Below are 17,672 nucleotides of genomic sequence, written 5' to 3'. Positions count from 1 at the left end.
CATGCTATCAAGCTCGAACTGCCTGCAACTTATGCAGAGAAAGCGTCCATGCGTTCATATAAAGTTTACTTTCGTTCTCAGTAGAAATTGTACGTACATGTATTTCCATTCAATCTTGAAGTACAAAAGTCGCCCTGTGGTCGAGTTTACCTCAGTAAACATAGAGGGGAGGGGGAACAATCAAATTAACCAGCCATTGTCACTCAGTTTTTATGTATTCCAGATGGCAGTATTTTGTTATTGGGTAATATAGTGGTTTTCCCTCGGATATGATTGTTTAATTTTGCAGTCGACAGCTCTGGCAAGTTCCGGCAAGTATGTTAAATGAATTTGAATTGAACCTGCCACTTTGACAGATAAGTTACTATAGTTTCTTTTTCCCTCACCAACTCTGGCAGCACCTCCCTTTATAAAGCATTAAGTACACCAGCTTCTTTGAGTAAAAGCAGTAATAGAATATGAATTCCAAAGATGAAAACATGACGAGGATTCGTTTGTAAACTGTATCGCTTGTTGGCCTGCAGTAAAATTGGTCAGTCCAGTTTTTGTCTGCCATGTTTAAGGGGTGACGATTTATCGATATGCGGTTCAATTTCTCTGTGATATTTGGAATCCCCTCACACAAATCTACGTAGTTTTATCTTTTTTTTTTCAATTCTCTGCAACTTTTTCTGTCCAGCCTCCTGTTCACTAACCCATTGAGGACGGGCTGATTTTGCTGCAACACGCATTTCCCATAGACACTTGCCCGAGTATACTCGGGACTCGTCTTCAACGAAGGATATGATCAAAGCTAAAGTTTAGAAAATGAAGAAAAAAGAGACAACAACAGCAAAACGTCTTGACAGAGGTAGACACCTGCACATGCGTTTATTGCATATAAGATCTTTCGTCAGGTGACGTTATGACCTGCCTCTTCCATTAATATTGCTAGAATCGGAATTTATGAGCAAAATGCATATTCGGTAATAAATCGAGTAAAAGTCCTTGGTGAAGACTAGCGTGCCCCCCTCCCCTTTTGATTCTATGACCACTTGACGACCAACAAATTTTATGTTCCTGTATGCGCCTCGCCCCAATCATTGACTATAGATGATATTTTCAATCGCCTTATGGGATATTTAGACGTGTTGGATTGTAGCGCGCGAATACGAGATCATACCAGGAAAGGAGTTGTTATCGGCAAGAACATCAGCTAGGCCTTCGGTCAGACTGAACGCAATTTTTCGAGAAGGAATCGATTGCTATACGTATCGATATATGTGACAGGAGGTCGTCTGCATATTCTGTGTACAGAGAGGTGTATTTCTTACGGATGCTGGCGTTATCATCGCGCGCAGTTTTTCCTTGGTGATGGAGCGGCAGACTACTGGTGTCGAAAGGATCATTGAGGAGGAGTATGACAATGTTACCTGGACCAAAAAGGTGTATGCCGTCACCCTAGCGACGATTCTCACCCTAACAAACTTTACTCAGCAGTAAGTTCTCTCTTTCCTATCTCGCTCGCCTTCTCTTTTTTCGTCAAAGTATTTGGTTGTCAGCATTTTTAGTATATAACTTAACTGGGATTGCATTTATGGGAGATATTTATCAAGGAACAGATATGACGGAAAAAATGTCTGAGACAGGATTCGAACCTGGTATCATCTGGAAAATAAGCTACAAGTTCTGCCCATGGACAACACGTATCACAAAATATCCCTTAATTGGATTCCCAGATGCAATATAAACCTAATTTTAGACGTATATTTCAGGCGTCTAGTCAAACAATACAGGGATTATGTGAGAAGGCGAAAAGTTCCAGCTAAAGCGTAGCAAAAACTAGGGAAATTTGATACACCCACAGGTCCACAATAATTAGTACCCGAATTGAAGTATATTCCCCAAGGCGATATTGATTCATGTACAACTTTATGATTACACGCATATCGTACACGAATCATTTTATATGCAATACAATTCTATTGCACTTTTATTCCTCACGAAACGTAGGTCTGTAGTCAGTTGCCTTGACTCGAAAGTTCCAGCTACCTCTATCTTTATCTTATACTTTTGAATTCAGTAAACATTTGATGCAGCTGCAGCTGTGCAGATTGAGATTTTTTTTAAAAAGAGGAATATTATTAGAATAATATATTGACCTAAGTTAAGTGTTTACAAGAATAAGAATCGAAAACGTATGGTTCCTTTGACATATCTTCCGATTTCATCTCGCTGAAAAATAGGCTGAAAAAAATCACTGCTGTCTTGGTGTATACCACTCACAGATTATTCAGAAGCTAAAATATATCATATGTCTTGACATTCCCTTTCGTTTCAAGCTGAAAGGAAGTCAAAAAATGCTTGAGATGATTGCATGGGGGTATTATCCGATTAAGTTTTCGACTCGTAATTTTTAAATGGAATTTGAAAGCTCAAGATGTGTGTTGCCCAGCTTCAGCTTCGTCATAATGAAGTTCTCGCGGAGATAATTGGTCTTTAAAAGATGATTTCTTCCCATTTACATTTTTAACTTCAGACTCCATCAATTCTCCATTTGTCGAATCAGTTAATTTTCTTTCTCAGCGCAGGAAGGGGAGGGGAGACAGTCGAAACAGTTCATCCGGAACGAAATGCAAGCTATAAAAAGGGCAGTTTTATTACAATAGGAAATTCACATTCCTTGGACATGTGATTACGTATTCAAACTAGGCCTATAGTATCACTACTGTATATCTATATCTATATATATATATATATATATATGAGATTAAAACCTAAAATGGCATTAAAACGCTTTATCCTGGCGAGGAAATTAAGCGCATGTTTTAGAGACAAGACACCAAACAGGTTATCCGTCCGTCCTATCACACATTCTTGACAATGTGATATATATATATATATATATATATATATATATATATATATATTATAGATAGATAGATTGATAGATAGATAGATACTTGTGTATAGAGATTGATAGATAGATAGATACTTGTGTATAGATAGATAGGTAGGTAGGCCTATATAGGTAGATAAGAAATAGGCAGTGAGTGATAGGAACACTTTGAATGTATTGCTACACGTGTTGGAAGTGTGGTGTGCTATTAAGAATCACGGGTATTGCCACCAGGCGCACGTCACGAGTCCGACCTGACCCAAGAGTCATACAACCCAAGAGCTCGACACTAGGCAAATAAGGCCCAGGAGTTCGACACTATGCAAAGAAGGCCCAAGAGTGCGACACTATAGGCAAAAAAAGGGTCCATGAGTCCGACACTATGCAAATCATTTGTCTCATTTCATGACAGCCTGGAGTGTCGGTCTCGTTGGTCCTTTTTTTTTCCAAGTGTCGGACTCGTGGGCCTTGTTTGCCTAGTGTCGGGCTCGTGGGCCTTATTTGCCTAGTGTCGGGCTCGTGGGCCTTGTTTGCCTAGTGTCGGGCTCTCGGGCCTTGTTTGCCTAGTGTCGGGCTCGTGGGCCTTGTTTGTCTAATGTCAAACTCATATCACAGGCCTTATTTATTGGCATAGGTGTCGAGCTCACGGGCTGTGTGACTCCTGGACTGTATGACTCCTGGGCTACTGTAAGACCGATGGACCTTTTTTCGATATCGGACCCGTGAGCCGTATGACTACTGGGCATCTGGGTGTCGGGCTCGTGTGATTACCCTTTGCCACCAAGTTCTCGAATTTGATCATAATTGAGAAGCAGAGTATACTTTTAATGTACACAAATTGAATAGACTGACCATTCCGCTATCTATCTCTACATTATTCAGATGTTCTCTCTCAACGATTAGTTTATTTCCTATTAATATAAGCACTATCCTCTATATAACCAAACAAGAAAAAAGACAATTGTATATTTAGACACTCTGAAAGTATCCTGCGATAAAAGAAAAAACGGGCGAAAAACTAACACAATGTATAACTTGCGTAGCAATACTCAAATGATAAACATTTTGCCTGAAAAAAAAGACAACTTTGAATTTTTCTTTCTGTCATTGAAAGACAGTTTATTGCTTCCGATTGCCTTCACTAACACGAGATGAAATATCAGATTCGCGATAAAATGTAAGTTTCAGTCTACTTTGTAATACCCTTAAAACATGCTGGGTAATCGGTCAGATTTGTAACATGTGATACACGCTTTCTCAGCCATTCAACGTTATTAGTATTAACAACAGATCTAAATACGTGGTACTAAACTATTCTTGATTATACACTATAAAAGATATGAAATATGAGACTATTGTATTACCAGTCAACTCTCATGAAAGCAGCTTTGTTTTTGTTTGGTCAAAGTTATTCAACTCCTATAATGCAGTAAAATATATTCACGTATACACATATTTTTGATGTTTTCTGTCACAATGGTAGGAAAATGAAGACAAATATATATGCGTATTGAAAATGTGTGTGTACACAATATTCTACACTGTAAAAACATCGGTGTTAGATTTAACACCATGGGTGTTAAATCTAACACCGATCAAACTTCAATAGAGGACCACACCCACAGGTGTAGAAAATGCACTGTGATGGTGTTGAAAAGTGTTCACCCGACACTTCGTGGTGTTAATTTGACACTGTACCTGATGTTATTTTGACACTGTACTGGTGTTAATTCAAAAATGACACCACATGGTGTTGATTTGATATTTGTTGGTGTTAATATCAATGGTTTAACACCCGTCCAGCTTCAATAAGAGACCACACCAGCTGGTGTTACTGTGGTGTAAATTTATTTTCACATTTTTTCAAAAATCTAGTATTTTAATGTAAAATTCTTGATCGTCTTGTTTAAATTAAAAATCAAAAAGAAGTGCAGTTATTAAGAAACTCTTCAAAACAGAGTTTTATATTTGAAAATGACACCCGGAGGTGTTAATTTAACACCATAAATGAACACCGAAAATTTAACACCATCTCGGTGTTCATTATTTAACACCGGACTTTTTGCAGTGTATAAATATTTCAGTATTTTGCGAGTGTGTGTAATAGAATAAACATCACCCTGATTCGTAAGACGTGCAGGTATGCATAAATCACTCAGTATCAAGATCATTTCCGGTTCTTTATTTCAAACACGCTTTAGTATACTTGGTACACTGTATGACAACTCTGGCACAAAGTACTGATCAATTTGCGGAGCATGAGATTATAACATGTGACATAACGGATATTTCTATTGAAGGATTTTGGAAAATCGATTATTACTCTTTTCTTTCGAGGGGTCCGCACAAGCATATCTTACGTATACAGTGAAATATTGTATTTGTATGTCCGTAATTTCGTTAAGTCGACTGAACGTAATACAATTTACTATAAAACAGCAAAGATGTTTCAAATCAATTAAAAAAAAACATTCTGTAAAAGAATTTATCTCATCTCTATCATTTCGCGTTTTTGATCTGATCAAATATTATGTTTGTTTATAATTATCTTGTATAACAGTATAGTTGTCCTTTCCCTCCGGCATGATTGTTGGATCTATTCGGAGTCTTAAATTGTTTTTGAACATGTATATTTTTTATGCCTTCTAAAAACTTTGTCTCCTACATACCCCAACAATAGCAAATTTGAGATCCTGTAAGCCCGTCACATTGGTCTTTAATTCACTTCTATTATTATGTGACTTTGATTTGTAATTATTATGTTTAGTTTGAATGTCAATATCGATGATTCTTAGGGAGAGAGGAGACCTGGTTAAATTGATATATTTTATAGTCCCTTGCCACAATCTCACTGTCACGCCGATGTCTTTGGTGAACGGTGATGTTCGTTATTCCGAAGGCTCGTTATTCCGAAAAAAAAACCGTAAACTCGCTATGCTTCAATGTTTGATAATTAAGGGGGAAAATGAATTTAAGGTTTATGAATCAAAACATTTGTGCCGTTATTCCGAAGGTTTGCTCATCTAAAAATAACATAACTTTCCTTAATCTTGATGCGAAAATGGAAAAAAAAAATGTGTGTCAAACAATTCTTCAGAATGCCGAACTTCATTTCATTTTCGGATTAACAATGGAATAACGAAACTTCCTTATAACGAACTGTAACATACAAAAGGGTAATAGTTACGATATCAATAATAAAAATAATGGAAGTAATATTAACAAATGTAATACTGCCCATTCCCCACTACCTTTATTGCTCGTATCAAATTTACCCGCTCGTTTTTGCTTTTTATTGTAGGTCAGTGTAATCTAATTCATTGCACAGAGTGATAAAGAAATTGCCGTATGGCAGCATGATATTTGTCATTACTTTCAATATCATTGTACTATTTACTAGTATTACCACTATTATCACGTTTATTATCATACAACGTGTACTTAATTTATTTTCACTAGGATCAAAACTATTAAGCGAATTATTCTTATCATCGTTAGTTTTGTTTTTATGTCCAGTATCTAATTCATGTCCATTACTTATTAATTTATCAATATTATTGTTATTGATATTATCACTAAGAGTAGTAGTGTCAGCATCATTATAATGATAATTTTCATAGTGCTATTAACGAACAGGTATCTGCTGGTTGGGACGATATTCGGGATGGCTAACGACCTGGAATTTGGGGCGACAACTTGTGTGGTGACAAACGAAACCATGGCCAGCTTCTACGCGAGGAATCTTAACGTCACGTATGACGAATTCTGCACTCTACCAGGACGGTAAGGTGTTCAAAAGTGAATCGACACAGTTTTGATACTATATGCACTCCTGGATCTATGAAGTACACATATACCGAAAGAAGTACTTAATAGATCTCTTTTGTTCAGGGCGTAATTGTGTAATGATTATATATGCTCTTATGAGTTACTCAGCATTGACAGAACAAACGTTATGCACTATAATTCATCACTTCATTATATCACTAGATCCAAATATTAAAAGCGTATATAGTTTACCATTATTGCAGAAGAAACAGAAACCCAGCTTTAGTGCTTCAAAATAGTTCTAAAATATGAGTTAGAGATGGAGTGTAAAAAGAGTTAATCAGTGTAATCAATGTTAAGTATTGCTAGATATACAGAATGCGAACAATAGTCAATAGCTATAATAAAATTGTGTCTAGACTAAACCGTCTACAGTTATGGTTTTGTGAGAAAAATCGTGATATCTCCTTATATTTCAGGCTTTATTGCAAAATTTTTATATGGTAGAGTGTTTTGTGATACAACAGACCTACACATATGCATCAAATGTGATAAGTCGAACATTTTTAAACCACTACTCCCAATGGTAAACAGTACCTTTAATGAATTCTTCAACCTGTCAACACACACACACACACACACACACACACGGCAACAATATTAACCAAAGATGCAAATAAGAAAAAGTATTAAAGGCATCCAACGAGTTTTCATATGTCACTGAATGTGCCTTGTGACACTCATGACTCTGCATACATTTAGACCGATTCGGGGTCGTTGAGGGCAGCAGACAATTTGTGGCACTGGGCGCAGCCATGAGCTCATTTTGAGGTGTCTTAGCCGACCCCCCCCCCCCCCCCCTCCTCTCCCCCACCCCCGGGCAACATGTTTATCACGCACTTGTAACAAAGGTTCGCGCACTAAGCAAGCGTTCGCGCACTCAGTACGAGACGCCTATTGGCTAAAACGACCATGCCTCAGTTTTTCATTCCGCGCGGGGAAGGGGGTGGGGGAGAGGGGAGGGGGGGGGGGGGGTCGGCTAAGACACCGCGTTAATGGCGCTGCCCATGCTAAAAATACACATATAGCGCGTCACAGAATCGGTCTATAGTTATATGGCATTCTTATTTTTGCGATATTGATTCTGATCCTGAATTTCATACTGAAATAGAAAAGACACGATATACTATGTATACCGTCTCACCTCTATGTTGTTAGATATCGTATGAAGTATTGTGTAGGAACCGTACCGGTAGAAAGAAAGAAAAAAAGTAATGAACCGGTCGATGTATCTGCAGTTCAATATTATGATTTTCAATGTTATGATTGAAGAAGAATGGAATGTACATTTGATCATAACAGGCATAATGTTTCTCCCTTTAACAATGATGATGTTGTAAAATGGAAAGAGCATAACATGAAGAAAATGGAATCTACACATGACAGGCATAACATTTCTCTCTTTTATAGGTCTAAAATGGAAAGAGTATATATGAAGAAACTGGAATGTAAATATAACAGTCATTATAATCCTCCCTTTTGTGACGTTGTAAAATGGAACAAGCATTATGTAGAAAATGGAATGCAAGTATAAACAGGCACAATATTTTTTCCTTAACAATGATGATGTTGTAAAATGGAAAGAGTATAGGTACCTGCTGGCTGAGATGACCTGATATATACGCTCATAAAAATAGCGGACAATGGGAAACAGGCAAATGCACATGGTATGGAATATCAGATATTATTGCGATGCGGCAATTTTTTTCCATTCTTTTTTTCTTTTGTTCATTTCTTTTCTCCTCCTGGCTAACAATGTGCTATACTTTTTGGCCGATCAGTCATAACGCTCTGGCAAAAGAAATAAAATTCTAAAATTTCAGTGAAACGATATATATATTGATTTCCAATACTTAGCCTCTTATAATAATAACAAAACATCTTATATTTTTCTAATATTTCTATGTTAAGGTGAACAATTTCTGATATTAATACAATATTGTAGAATAGACATTGTGATGTCATTGTAGCACATGCATGCATTGTTGTATTTGTTAGTGCACTTTGAATAACAAACAAGACCTTGAAAACCTCTTGTCGCATTGCATTAAATTTATTCGAATCAAATCAAATCCAATTAACAGATGTGACGTCAATAGTACCAGTTTCTCGCCTGACGCATGCGTCATTGAATACACGGGCATGGGTACTCTGTACGACCTCCTAGCCGGGCCGGTTTATCTCATCATCGAGGGGGTGTCCGCTATACCCATCACCGTCCTCCTTCAGGCCGCTGGGGTACCGCACATCGCCACCATAGCCTCGCTGACCATTGCATGGAGTCTGTGTACGCTCGGGACAGCATTCGTTAACTCGTACTGGATGGTTGCCTTCCTCCGATTCCTGTTTGGGATTTTGTGAGTGCATACAAGTACGGTATATTCTCTCGGGGGATAAATTCTCTCTAGCTAAAAGAATCAAAGATATATTCATAAGACAATGACTGCTTACATATCTCACTTGGGGTACAATTCGGTCATTTTGATATCCCTACATTGTGTAATGGGTATAATCCTATTTCAAGTGATTTGAATTTGCGTATTGTTACCATCAAAGACTTATTTTACACCTTACACACTGCATTGATTTTGTTTTGATATTTCGATGTATAACGGGATGTCCTTGCTTTGTTACTTATAGTTTAGATTGTTGTACTTTGTTATTCCGTTGTAGGGTTCCCAAACATAAAAGTGTATAGACCACGAATTTTTCTCTTTCTCATTTTATCGGGGGGGGGGGGGGGTCAAAATCGGAAATAAGAGGACCTTTCTGAGGGAGTGAAGAGATCAACAGGGATATGTAGGGTCTGGTAGTATAGCATGGTCACACGCAGACATATATTTCGGGGGGGGGGGGGGAGTAAGCCCAAGCGAGAGAGCGCAACAAGGGGGGGGGGGGGTGCAGAAGGGGGATACAAAACAATACAGTACAATACAAAATCAATATACATATTTTACATATACATTGAATGATTATCATAAACACACTAGCATACACGACCTAATGTAGGAGGCATATTTTACAGTAAACCTTTATTGGCATATTTAGAACAAACTGACGGCCCAGCAGCCACAGTCATAAACAATAGGACACAAACTGCATACTGCATATTCCCCACGTTTCTTTGCTATTTATTCACCCACCAATGTTAGGGTATTCTACAGCTATATACTTCCTTTAGGCTGTCAGTTAGAGTCTGTTTTGAATCATTGCGCCAGTAAAGGTGAAATGTTAATGTGCCTCCTAGGTAGTGTATGTTATAAATTAAAACTTTAGTGACATATTTGAAGCAACCTGACAGCTCAAAGCTGTGGAATATCCTAATATCTGTATTTAACTACACGTATTAGGATATTAGAATATTCGGATATTGCACAGATATTGGCTGTCAGTTTGTTTTGACTATATGCCAATAAACATTTAATGCAATTGTACCTCCTAGGTTGTGTATGTTATACGTTAGTATATTTTTTATTGTATGAGACCCAAACATCACGTTTTAATCTGTAGTTAATTCAAGAGTTTAAGGTTTCAACTGTGCTACACTTACATTGTAATCCTAAGGGTAAGTATTCATTTATATGGCGTCATTTTCTCTTATAATACAGCCCCGATGAAGGTCCATTAACCTTGACTGAAGGACCGACTACATATATATATATATATATATATATATATATATATATATATATATATATATATGTGTGTGTGTGTGTGTGTGTGTGTGTGTGTGTGTGTGTGTGTGTGTGTTTGTGTGTGTATGTGTGTGTGTGTGCATGTATGTATGTATATAGTTATATGATGTTTTTATCATGTCACCACCAGACCGCTATAATTACCAGTATACGCTCATACTAAGTATGAGTGTACACCTTATCATGCTTATATACTTTATTATGTTTGATGAACATTGATGATTGTGAATATCATCTATAACTATACGATATATATGTTAAAATACTTAGGTGTATATATATATGATTCTTTTGATCTTCTTTCTCTTTTCAGTACTGGTCCCTTCAATACCTTCATAATGGCTTACATTGCTCTCATCGTCAAACCGGTATGGAACACATGAGAAAGGGGGAAAGTTAAAGGACAAGTTCACCATCATAGACATGTGGGTTGAGTGAATGCAGCAATATTAGTAGAACACATCAGTGAGAGTTTGAGCAAAATCGGACAATCCGTTAAAAAGTTATGAATTTTTGAAGTTTCTGCTCAGTCACGGCTGGATGAAAAGACTACTATAGCTTGTGATGTCACATGAGTACAACGATGCAAAGAAAGAATAAAGAAAATTCAACATATTTCAATTTTTCTCGCATAACAAAAGAACACTCGACTTCTCTCTTTCAGAAGGCAGGGGGAATAATATTACCCTTAACATACGTCAGTAGCAAGTCGAAGAATTGTGCACTTTATTCAAAAAGTAAAGTTTTGTGAAATTCTCTTTTTATTTTCCTTATATAGTTGTACGCATGTGGCATCATACACTGTAGTAGTCTTCTCTTCCAGCAGTGACTGCGCAGATACTTAAAATATTCGTAACTTTTGAACGGATTGTCCAATTTTCCTCAAACTTTCACTGATGTGTTCTACTAATATTGCTGCATTCTCTCAATCCTTATGTATATGAAGGTGGACTTTTCCTTTAAAACTGTAGAAGCAAACTCATTAATATGTTGCAATAGTTCACGTCAGTTGCTGTCCTTATTGATAACTCTATGTTTGTGTGTGAGTGTGTGTCTCATCATGAGAGAGCGCGCGCGCGTGTGTGGTGTGTGTGTGTGTGTGTGTGTGTGTGTTTGCGTGTGTGTGTTTGCGTGCTAAGATAGGGTCTTTTCTAAACACGGAGACTAAAATGCTTCTTGCGTTTTGTTTTTTAAGTATTTGATAAAGCAATGTCTGTCTACTTTACATTAGTTTTAGCTTCTCAGCATTACATGACTACAATAATGATCATAACTAAAATACTTTATAAGAGAGTGGATCAGCACATCATAACCGTATTAACCTTCACCGGAACGAAACACCCCAGCAAAGATTTTGATCTGTATGAAAATTGATCCATTCCTGTATTTCTTGTAGGACATAACATTTGAGGTAGTTTTCTTCATTACTTCTTACTAAGGAAATTTGATTTTTGTTATATTGAAATGGGATTCGAAGTTTGTTAATTTTTACACATTGAAGCAAGTGAGTCTTCGATAAGTTAATCCTGCACTGAGACACACAATCGAAAAAAATGAACACGTGCACTGCAGTTATTACTTATGTAATGCGTCTTAACAGTGCCATTACTCATTCTGTTGTTGCCTTTTTTCTTCTAAAAAGGAATGTTTATACATGGAAGATGACAAAAGTCCCAAACCACACTGTTCATCATGAAAACTCGCATTCACGGTTTATGTTTGAAATTGATCGTTTCCGACGAAATCGTAAACAGACTGGTTTATCATCAACAACGGTTTTAAAAGAGTTTTTAGTAAACGACAGAGTTGCATGTAGAAATTTTGACGAAAAATCTCTATTGTTGTTTTGAATAAACCTTTTCGCCCTACTCAAACTGTGAGTTATGAACGATTCAAACCTACAAGCGTATAGATTGGAGATATGCTGTATGGGCATGCCTGTGTCGTGTTGCAATTGGGTGTGTATACTTAGTAGATGCTACCAGTAACAATCATATTGACTTGATGATTGGAAGTTAAGTATTTGGTACATATTCCTCTCAGGCAGGTTATTTAGGTCATTGCTGTATAGGGTCAGTACTCGCTCGTGTGTGTGTGTTCTGAATTTATTGTGTTTTAATAATAATTACACTCACGTTATATGCGCATGAACAACCTTATAGCGCTTTCAAAAGAACTATCTTTTGTGTAAATTGATTATGCTGACACAATTGGTGCTATAATACTTAAATGTTAAATGTTTCATGCCATTACAACAAGATGTTATTTGATATTTTCTTGGCTTTATTTCCTGGTGTAGTCATGGTGTTGGTCGTCTATATACGGTATACATTTTCAGGAAAAGCTTGCGGTAGCGTTCGGTGCCGTGTCGTTCGGCCGGGTCGCCGGGAACAGCGTCGGGTATCTCTTCGTCGCCGCCAGCAACGTGTTGGGATGGCGATTGTGTTACGTCATTGCGGGCACGGCCGGGATCGCCCTCGGATTGGCAGCTTTGTTGATGACTAAGCCTCCCCGGGACAAGCAGCGGACTTTAAACAACGGTTCCTCGTTGGTAGGTATTACGCTTTTAAAATCGGAGTTAGGATGCATATTTTCAGTTTGGATACTTACAGTAAATATGGCCACTAAAATGCTAGGGACCCGAAGTAGCTGTTTCCTTCTGTTTGGATACTGTCGACTGTAAAGGTTTGTTTTATTGTTTAACCAAACAAAAAAAAAAATGATCTGTTAAACAATATCCAAATAAATCTATAGTCTAATGGTTCGTCTTTTTTTGTCAAAGATAAGCAAGAATGCGCTTTCAGAGACGAAACATATATAGACAAAGACGCAACCATGTCCAAACACATACTCATTAGTTGCTCGATAATTTGCATGATAATTATGAAACCACCATGAGACAACCTTTGAAAAATCACATCACCACTCATCATCTACTATTGTCTTTGCGTGTGTATGTGTGTGTGTCTGTTTGTGTGTGTCACGTTGTTCATTTCAGAGAACGTACCTGAAGATCTTCATAGAGCAGCAGCGCGCTTGTATCAGCCAGATTGCATGGCTCGTACTTATCCCCGTGCTCCTGGGGAGCATGTTTCGCTCAGCCTACGGGTACATCAATGCCTACAACGCCGCCAACTATACCCTCACCTACTTCGCTGGCTACAATGTGGAAAACCTGTTTTACGCCGGTGTGGTGGCGGGATTTCTTGGCTGCATCCTCGGGGGGATTCTGAGTGACCGTCTGCGGAAGAACCATGGTCGTCGCTCAATGCTGTCGCTTTTAGCTGGTTTATCGGTAAGACGTTATGACCCCATTATCTCACCTTCTTTATTGCGTTCTTATAAGTGGGTGGTTGCAGGCGGATGTCCTTTTGATCAGTAATCAACTGTTTGTGACGACTCCACTAGTACATCAGTCTATCTCTACAACTTTGATATGCCATTTGTCTGATGTAATAATGATCTATCTGGTTCCATGACATTTGCTCCTGCGACAATTATTGTTCCCATGAAATACCTGCACGCTCTCTAAAGGCAAACATTATTCTACCCACAAATATAGTCATAACCTTAATCTTAATCTTTACATCAGATTTAACCTTAAACCCTATCACAGTTCTAACCCCAACCCTAAGCTCTTGGAGAAAATAAAAACGGAACAATTTTATTGTCGCTGTAGCAATGTGTCACCGCTCTATCTATGGGCTCTATGACAAAGTGGGAACAGCCCTCATTCAACCATTTCCAAGTCACTTATTCCCCTTCATCCCTTCGCTAAGGATTATGGGATTATCATGATGCAGTTAGAATCGATGTAAAAAAGACCACCCTAAAAGACACACATACACACACACACACACACACACACACACACACACACACACAGTGCACCCTCCAAGAACAATAATATAAAAACATATCAAATTGAACGTCCATCAGTCCATACTGGAGACAGAAATGAGCAATCCTTTTACATGTTATACAGAAGAAATTAAAGTTGCTTTGGCGACCATCTGACACTTAAAATCACCAGTCGATTATCTTAGAGGCCATCGAAATCATTTCTCGTCAGATGATTCGACATGTCTATGAACCTTTCTACGAGGGTCACCTGTTAACAAACTGCTCTTTCAATTTTCTCCATCCCATTCCAATAGTTTTGTTTTTCACTGTTGTAGTAGTTGTTATTGATGTCCCTTTTATGACAAGTGTTATTGTATCATCGTTTATTATGGAAATGAGTGAAATAAAGTAAAATGAAATGAAGTCATATTCATACTGTATAATAATCCCATAGTCTCTTAGAATGATTGAGATTCCAAAGCTGCATTACAAGTTTAATATTGAAACACTAGTCGCCACAAAAATATTACTTTACCACTGAAAAAGAAAAAGAGTGATTCCGCACAATTTGTCAGTAATGATGATAACGTGCATTAAACGGTTGTTAAAAGCAACAAGTCGTTTCTTTATTTTTATTTATGTTTTTATGAGGAATGTGTCAACGAAACTGCTGTAGAAATTGTTTTCTTCTTCATGTCTAGATCACTGCCGCTATCGTCAGCCCCTTTGCTTACGTCGTTGATTCCTCGGGCTTCATCATCATGTACGGCATCATCATAGCTCTCATCGACTGGTCGGCCGTGCTCGTTCTTTCTGTCACCTCCGATCTCGCTCCAGCGAACTGCAAAACAGTCATCTTCGCCTTGTTCTATCTCTTCCTGTTTTCGTTCGGGGGCTCGTTCTCGCTTCTCGTCACACCTACAACCACGGTGCTGGGTCTTCGCCGCGCCTTGCTCTTGCTCTGCGCAGTGGTCCTCACCGGGGCAGCCGTCTCCAACACGACCGCGCTCGCTTTGGACTGTGTACGGAGGAATCGGACACACCCGGCGAGGGGCCTTAACAAGTGGAAGAACGGAATGGGAGCTTCCAATGGTAGCGAAGAGATACCACTGATCGCTCCTGGCCGCACGAGCATGGTTCTGAACGGCGGAACTCTCAACAATGATATGAACAATATGCATAACGGGATGTAACTTTTAAGTCGCGCAGGTATTATGTAAAGGGCATTAAATTAGAAGGCGTTCGATCTTACGCGTAATCACATTATGCTTATGATGTATAATGTGTACATATATATCAAACAAATTGATTTTCTCAAATAACAGCTATTTACATGAGAAACGGAACTGTTCTGAGTGTGTGGTAAGACAGATGACAATATTTTTTTTTTTGACAAAAAAGACAGAAAGAGAGGAAACGCCAAGTACTCGAGGCGCCTTGTGAAACAAAATGCTTGAATGAAAATAATGATATGATAGTTCTGATAATAGTAATACCAATAGTTGTAATGATGATGATAGTAGTACACTGTATTCGCATTAATGATTATAATGATGAAAGAGATCGCGACAAAAAGAAGAAAAAAGAAGAAGAAGAAAGCGGAAGAAAATAATAAATTCATGTACGGAGCACAATTATCACTGATTATTGTGGCAATACACTTTCAAATAGCCAGTGATAATATAAACTGATACACTCAACAAGGTCGGAAGTTAATGTGTAGCCAAAATGATTAACCTACAAGTAAAAAAAACAAGGTAAAAAGTGCGGTACTGCATGAACAGGGTCAGCAGATTTGAAGCAGTGTTCGATAATTCTGTAACCAAGGTGATAAATCTTCAAATCAAGAACCGGCTGGTTAGAGACAATGCTGCCCACAGGAATTTTTATTCTTTATTCTTTTCTCTTTTTTTTGGCAAATAATCTCTTCATTCTCATTTTCCTTGTAATTTTCTGCACTTTCACTCAACTCTATCTAGAATACGGTGTTTCATTATCACGTAAAATAACGATCAATTACGCTTACATTTTCACCCAGAATTGTATAATATTATAATTGTGCCCCATTGCACGAATATGTCTTCCTTGACAAATATTCCTCCTGCACCCACTTATGTTTCTCGCTACCTCGATCAAATACATTCATTTTTGTCGTTGGTACTAATATGACCAACATGTTGTTGTTTTCAAGGTATAGTCGCACTAGATCTCGCATATTGATGTGCTTTTAAACGTATTTATCATTTGCTTGATTACAACTATAACACGACAATGCATACAACTTGTCATGTGTCATGTGTGATATTTACCTTATCAGATAATATCTAAATGAGCGAGAACCAGTCAGTTTTCCGTGCGTTGTTGTGGCTGCCATGGTAACGACCATCAATCAGAGATTTCGTTGTTGGCCCTTTTGCTGACTAATTCAAAGCTATATTGACGTTAAAAAAATGTATTTCACTGTAATCTTCATCGTGCATTCTCTTGTGTGTGTGTGTGTGTGCTTTTTTTCGCAACAATGCTTTCACACGGTAATAGATGCTGTATTAGGGCAGCTTAACATATTTAAGAAATAGTAGCTACGATCAATACTGCAAACGATGGACTAATATCACTGCGCGATAAACATAAAGATCCTCGAGGGGATGGGGAGATTCTTCTTGTACCTTGTACGCATGCGCATAGTGAGATGAATCTAGGTTATCTTTTGAGTGAGGTTTTTTGTGTTGTTTCTGGAAAGAGTGTGCATTAATCAGTGATACATTTCTTTTGTCCTGCAAGGGTTTAAGATGAGGTACAACTAACCTTGCTTAAGTAGACTGTGCTAAAATTAGTTCAATCAAACAGTATACAAATAATGACTGCTATGAGGGGCACAGTTAAAATTATGGGCCCAAGGTGATGTGAAAACCACGATTATGCCCGAAGAGAAGCTGAGGGCGTATAGTTATGGTTTTCACATCAACGAGGGCCTACATAATTTTAACTGTGCCTCAAATATCAAGCTGTCATTATTTGTTTTATATACCGAAAATATAGATTCCGAAATAGGCCTATAGACATTGATAGATACCGAAAATATAGATTCTAGTCTCTTTTACAGCACTCGTAATCAACGCTGATCGACAGCGCGGCGGTCGTATCATTGGTGCGTACATTATGAGTGATCTATGTTTACGGGGTTGCGACTGTCTCCAAACCTATTTACAGGGCACAGTTGATTCTATACCCCGGGCACAGTAAATTATGACGTCATTTTGATCAAAAATGGGGCATAGCTATTTTCATGACTCCACTTTTAACCAATCAGATGAGAGGAATCTATATATGAGGTATATAATTCTTTATAATACGGTTCATGAGAACCAGACAAAAATAAAGTAATCATTGGGATTTGACGTTTCGCGAAGCAGTGATTATTGTCCTTA

General features: G+C 37.9%; 1 protein-coding gene across 1 annotated transcript; it reads left to right on the top strand.

Moving 5' to 3' along the window:
* The first annotated feature begins 1,353 nt into the window (after window positions 1–1,353).
* Window positions 1,354–15,437, top strand: LOC139726513 (uncharacterized). The gene is made up of 7 exons (XM_071637469.1): window positions 1,354–1,478; window positions 6,515–6,661; window positions 8,791–9,063; window positions 10,715–10,769; window positions 12,740–12,952; window positions 13,400–13,696; window positions 14,946–15,437. The coding sequence occupies exons 1-7, from the start codon at window positions 1,354–1,356 to the stop codon at window positions 15,435–15,437; spliced, it is 1,602 nt and encodes a 533-aa protein (XP_071493570.1).
* The last annotated feature ends 2,235 nt before the right edge of the window (window positions 15,438–17,672 follow it).

This window comes from Diadema antillarum, unplaced genomic scaffold (genome assembly GCF_040938485.1).
Source record: "Diadema antillarum isolate AM-2024a unplaced genomic scaffold, OU_Dant_1.0 seq00000086_RagTag, whole genome shotgun sequence".
Classification (NCBI taxonomy): domain Eukaryota; kingdom Metazoa; phylum Echinodermata; class Echinoidea; order Diadematoida; family Diadematidae; genus Diadema; species Diadema antillarum.
Note: the sequence above shows the minus strand (reverse complement) of the source record. Positions and strands in the feature narration are given on the sequence as shown.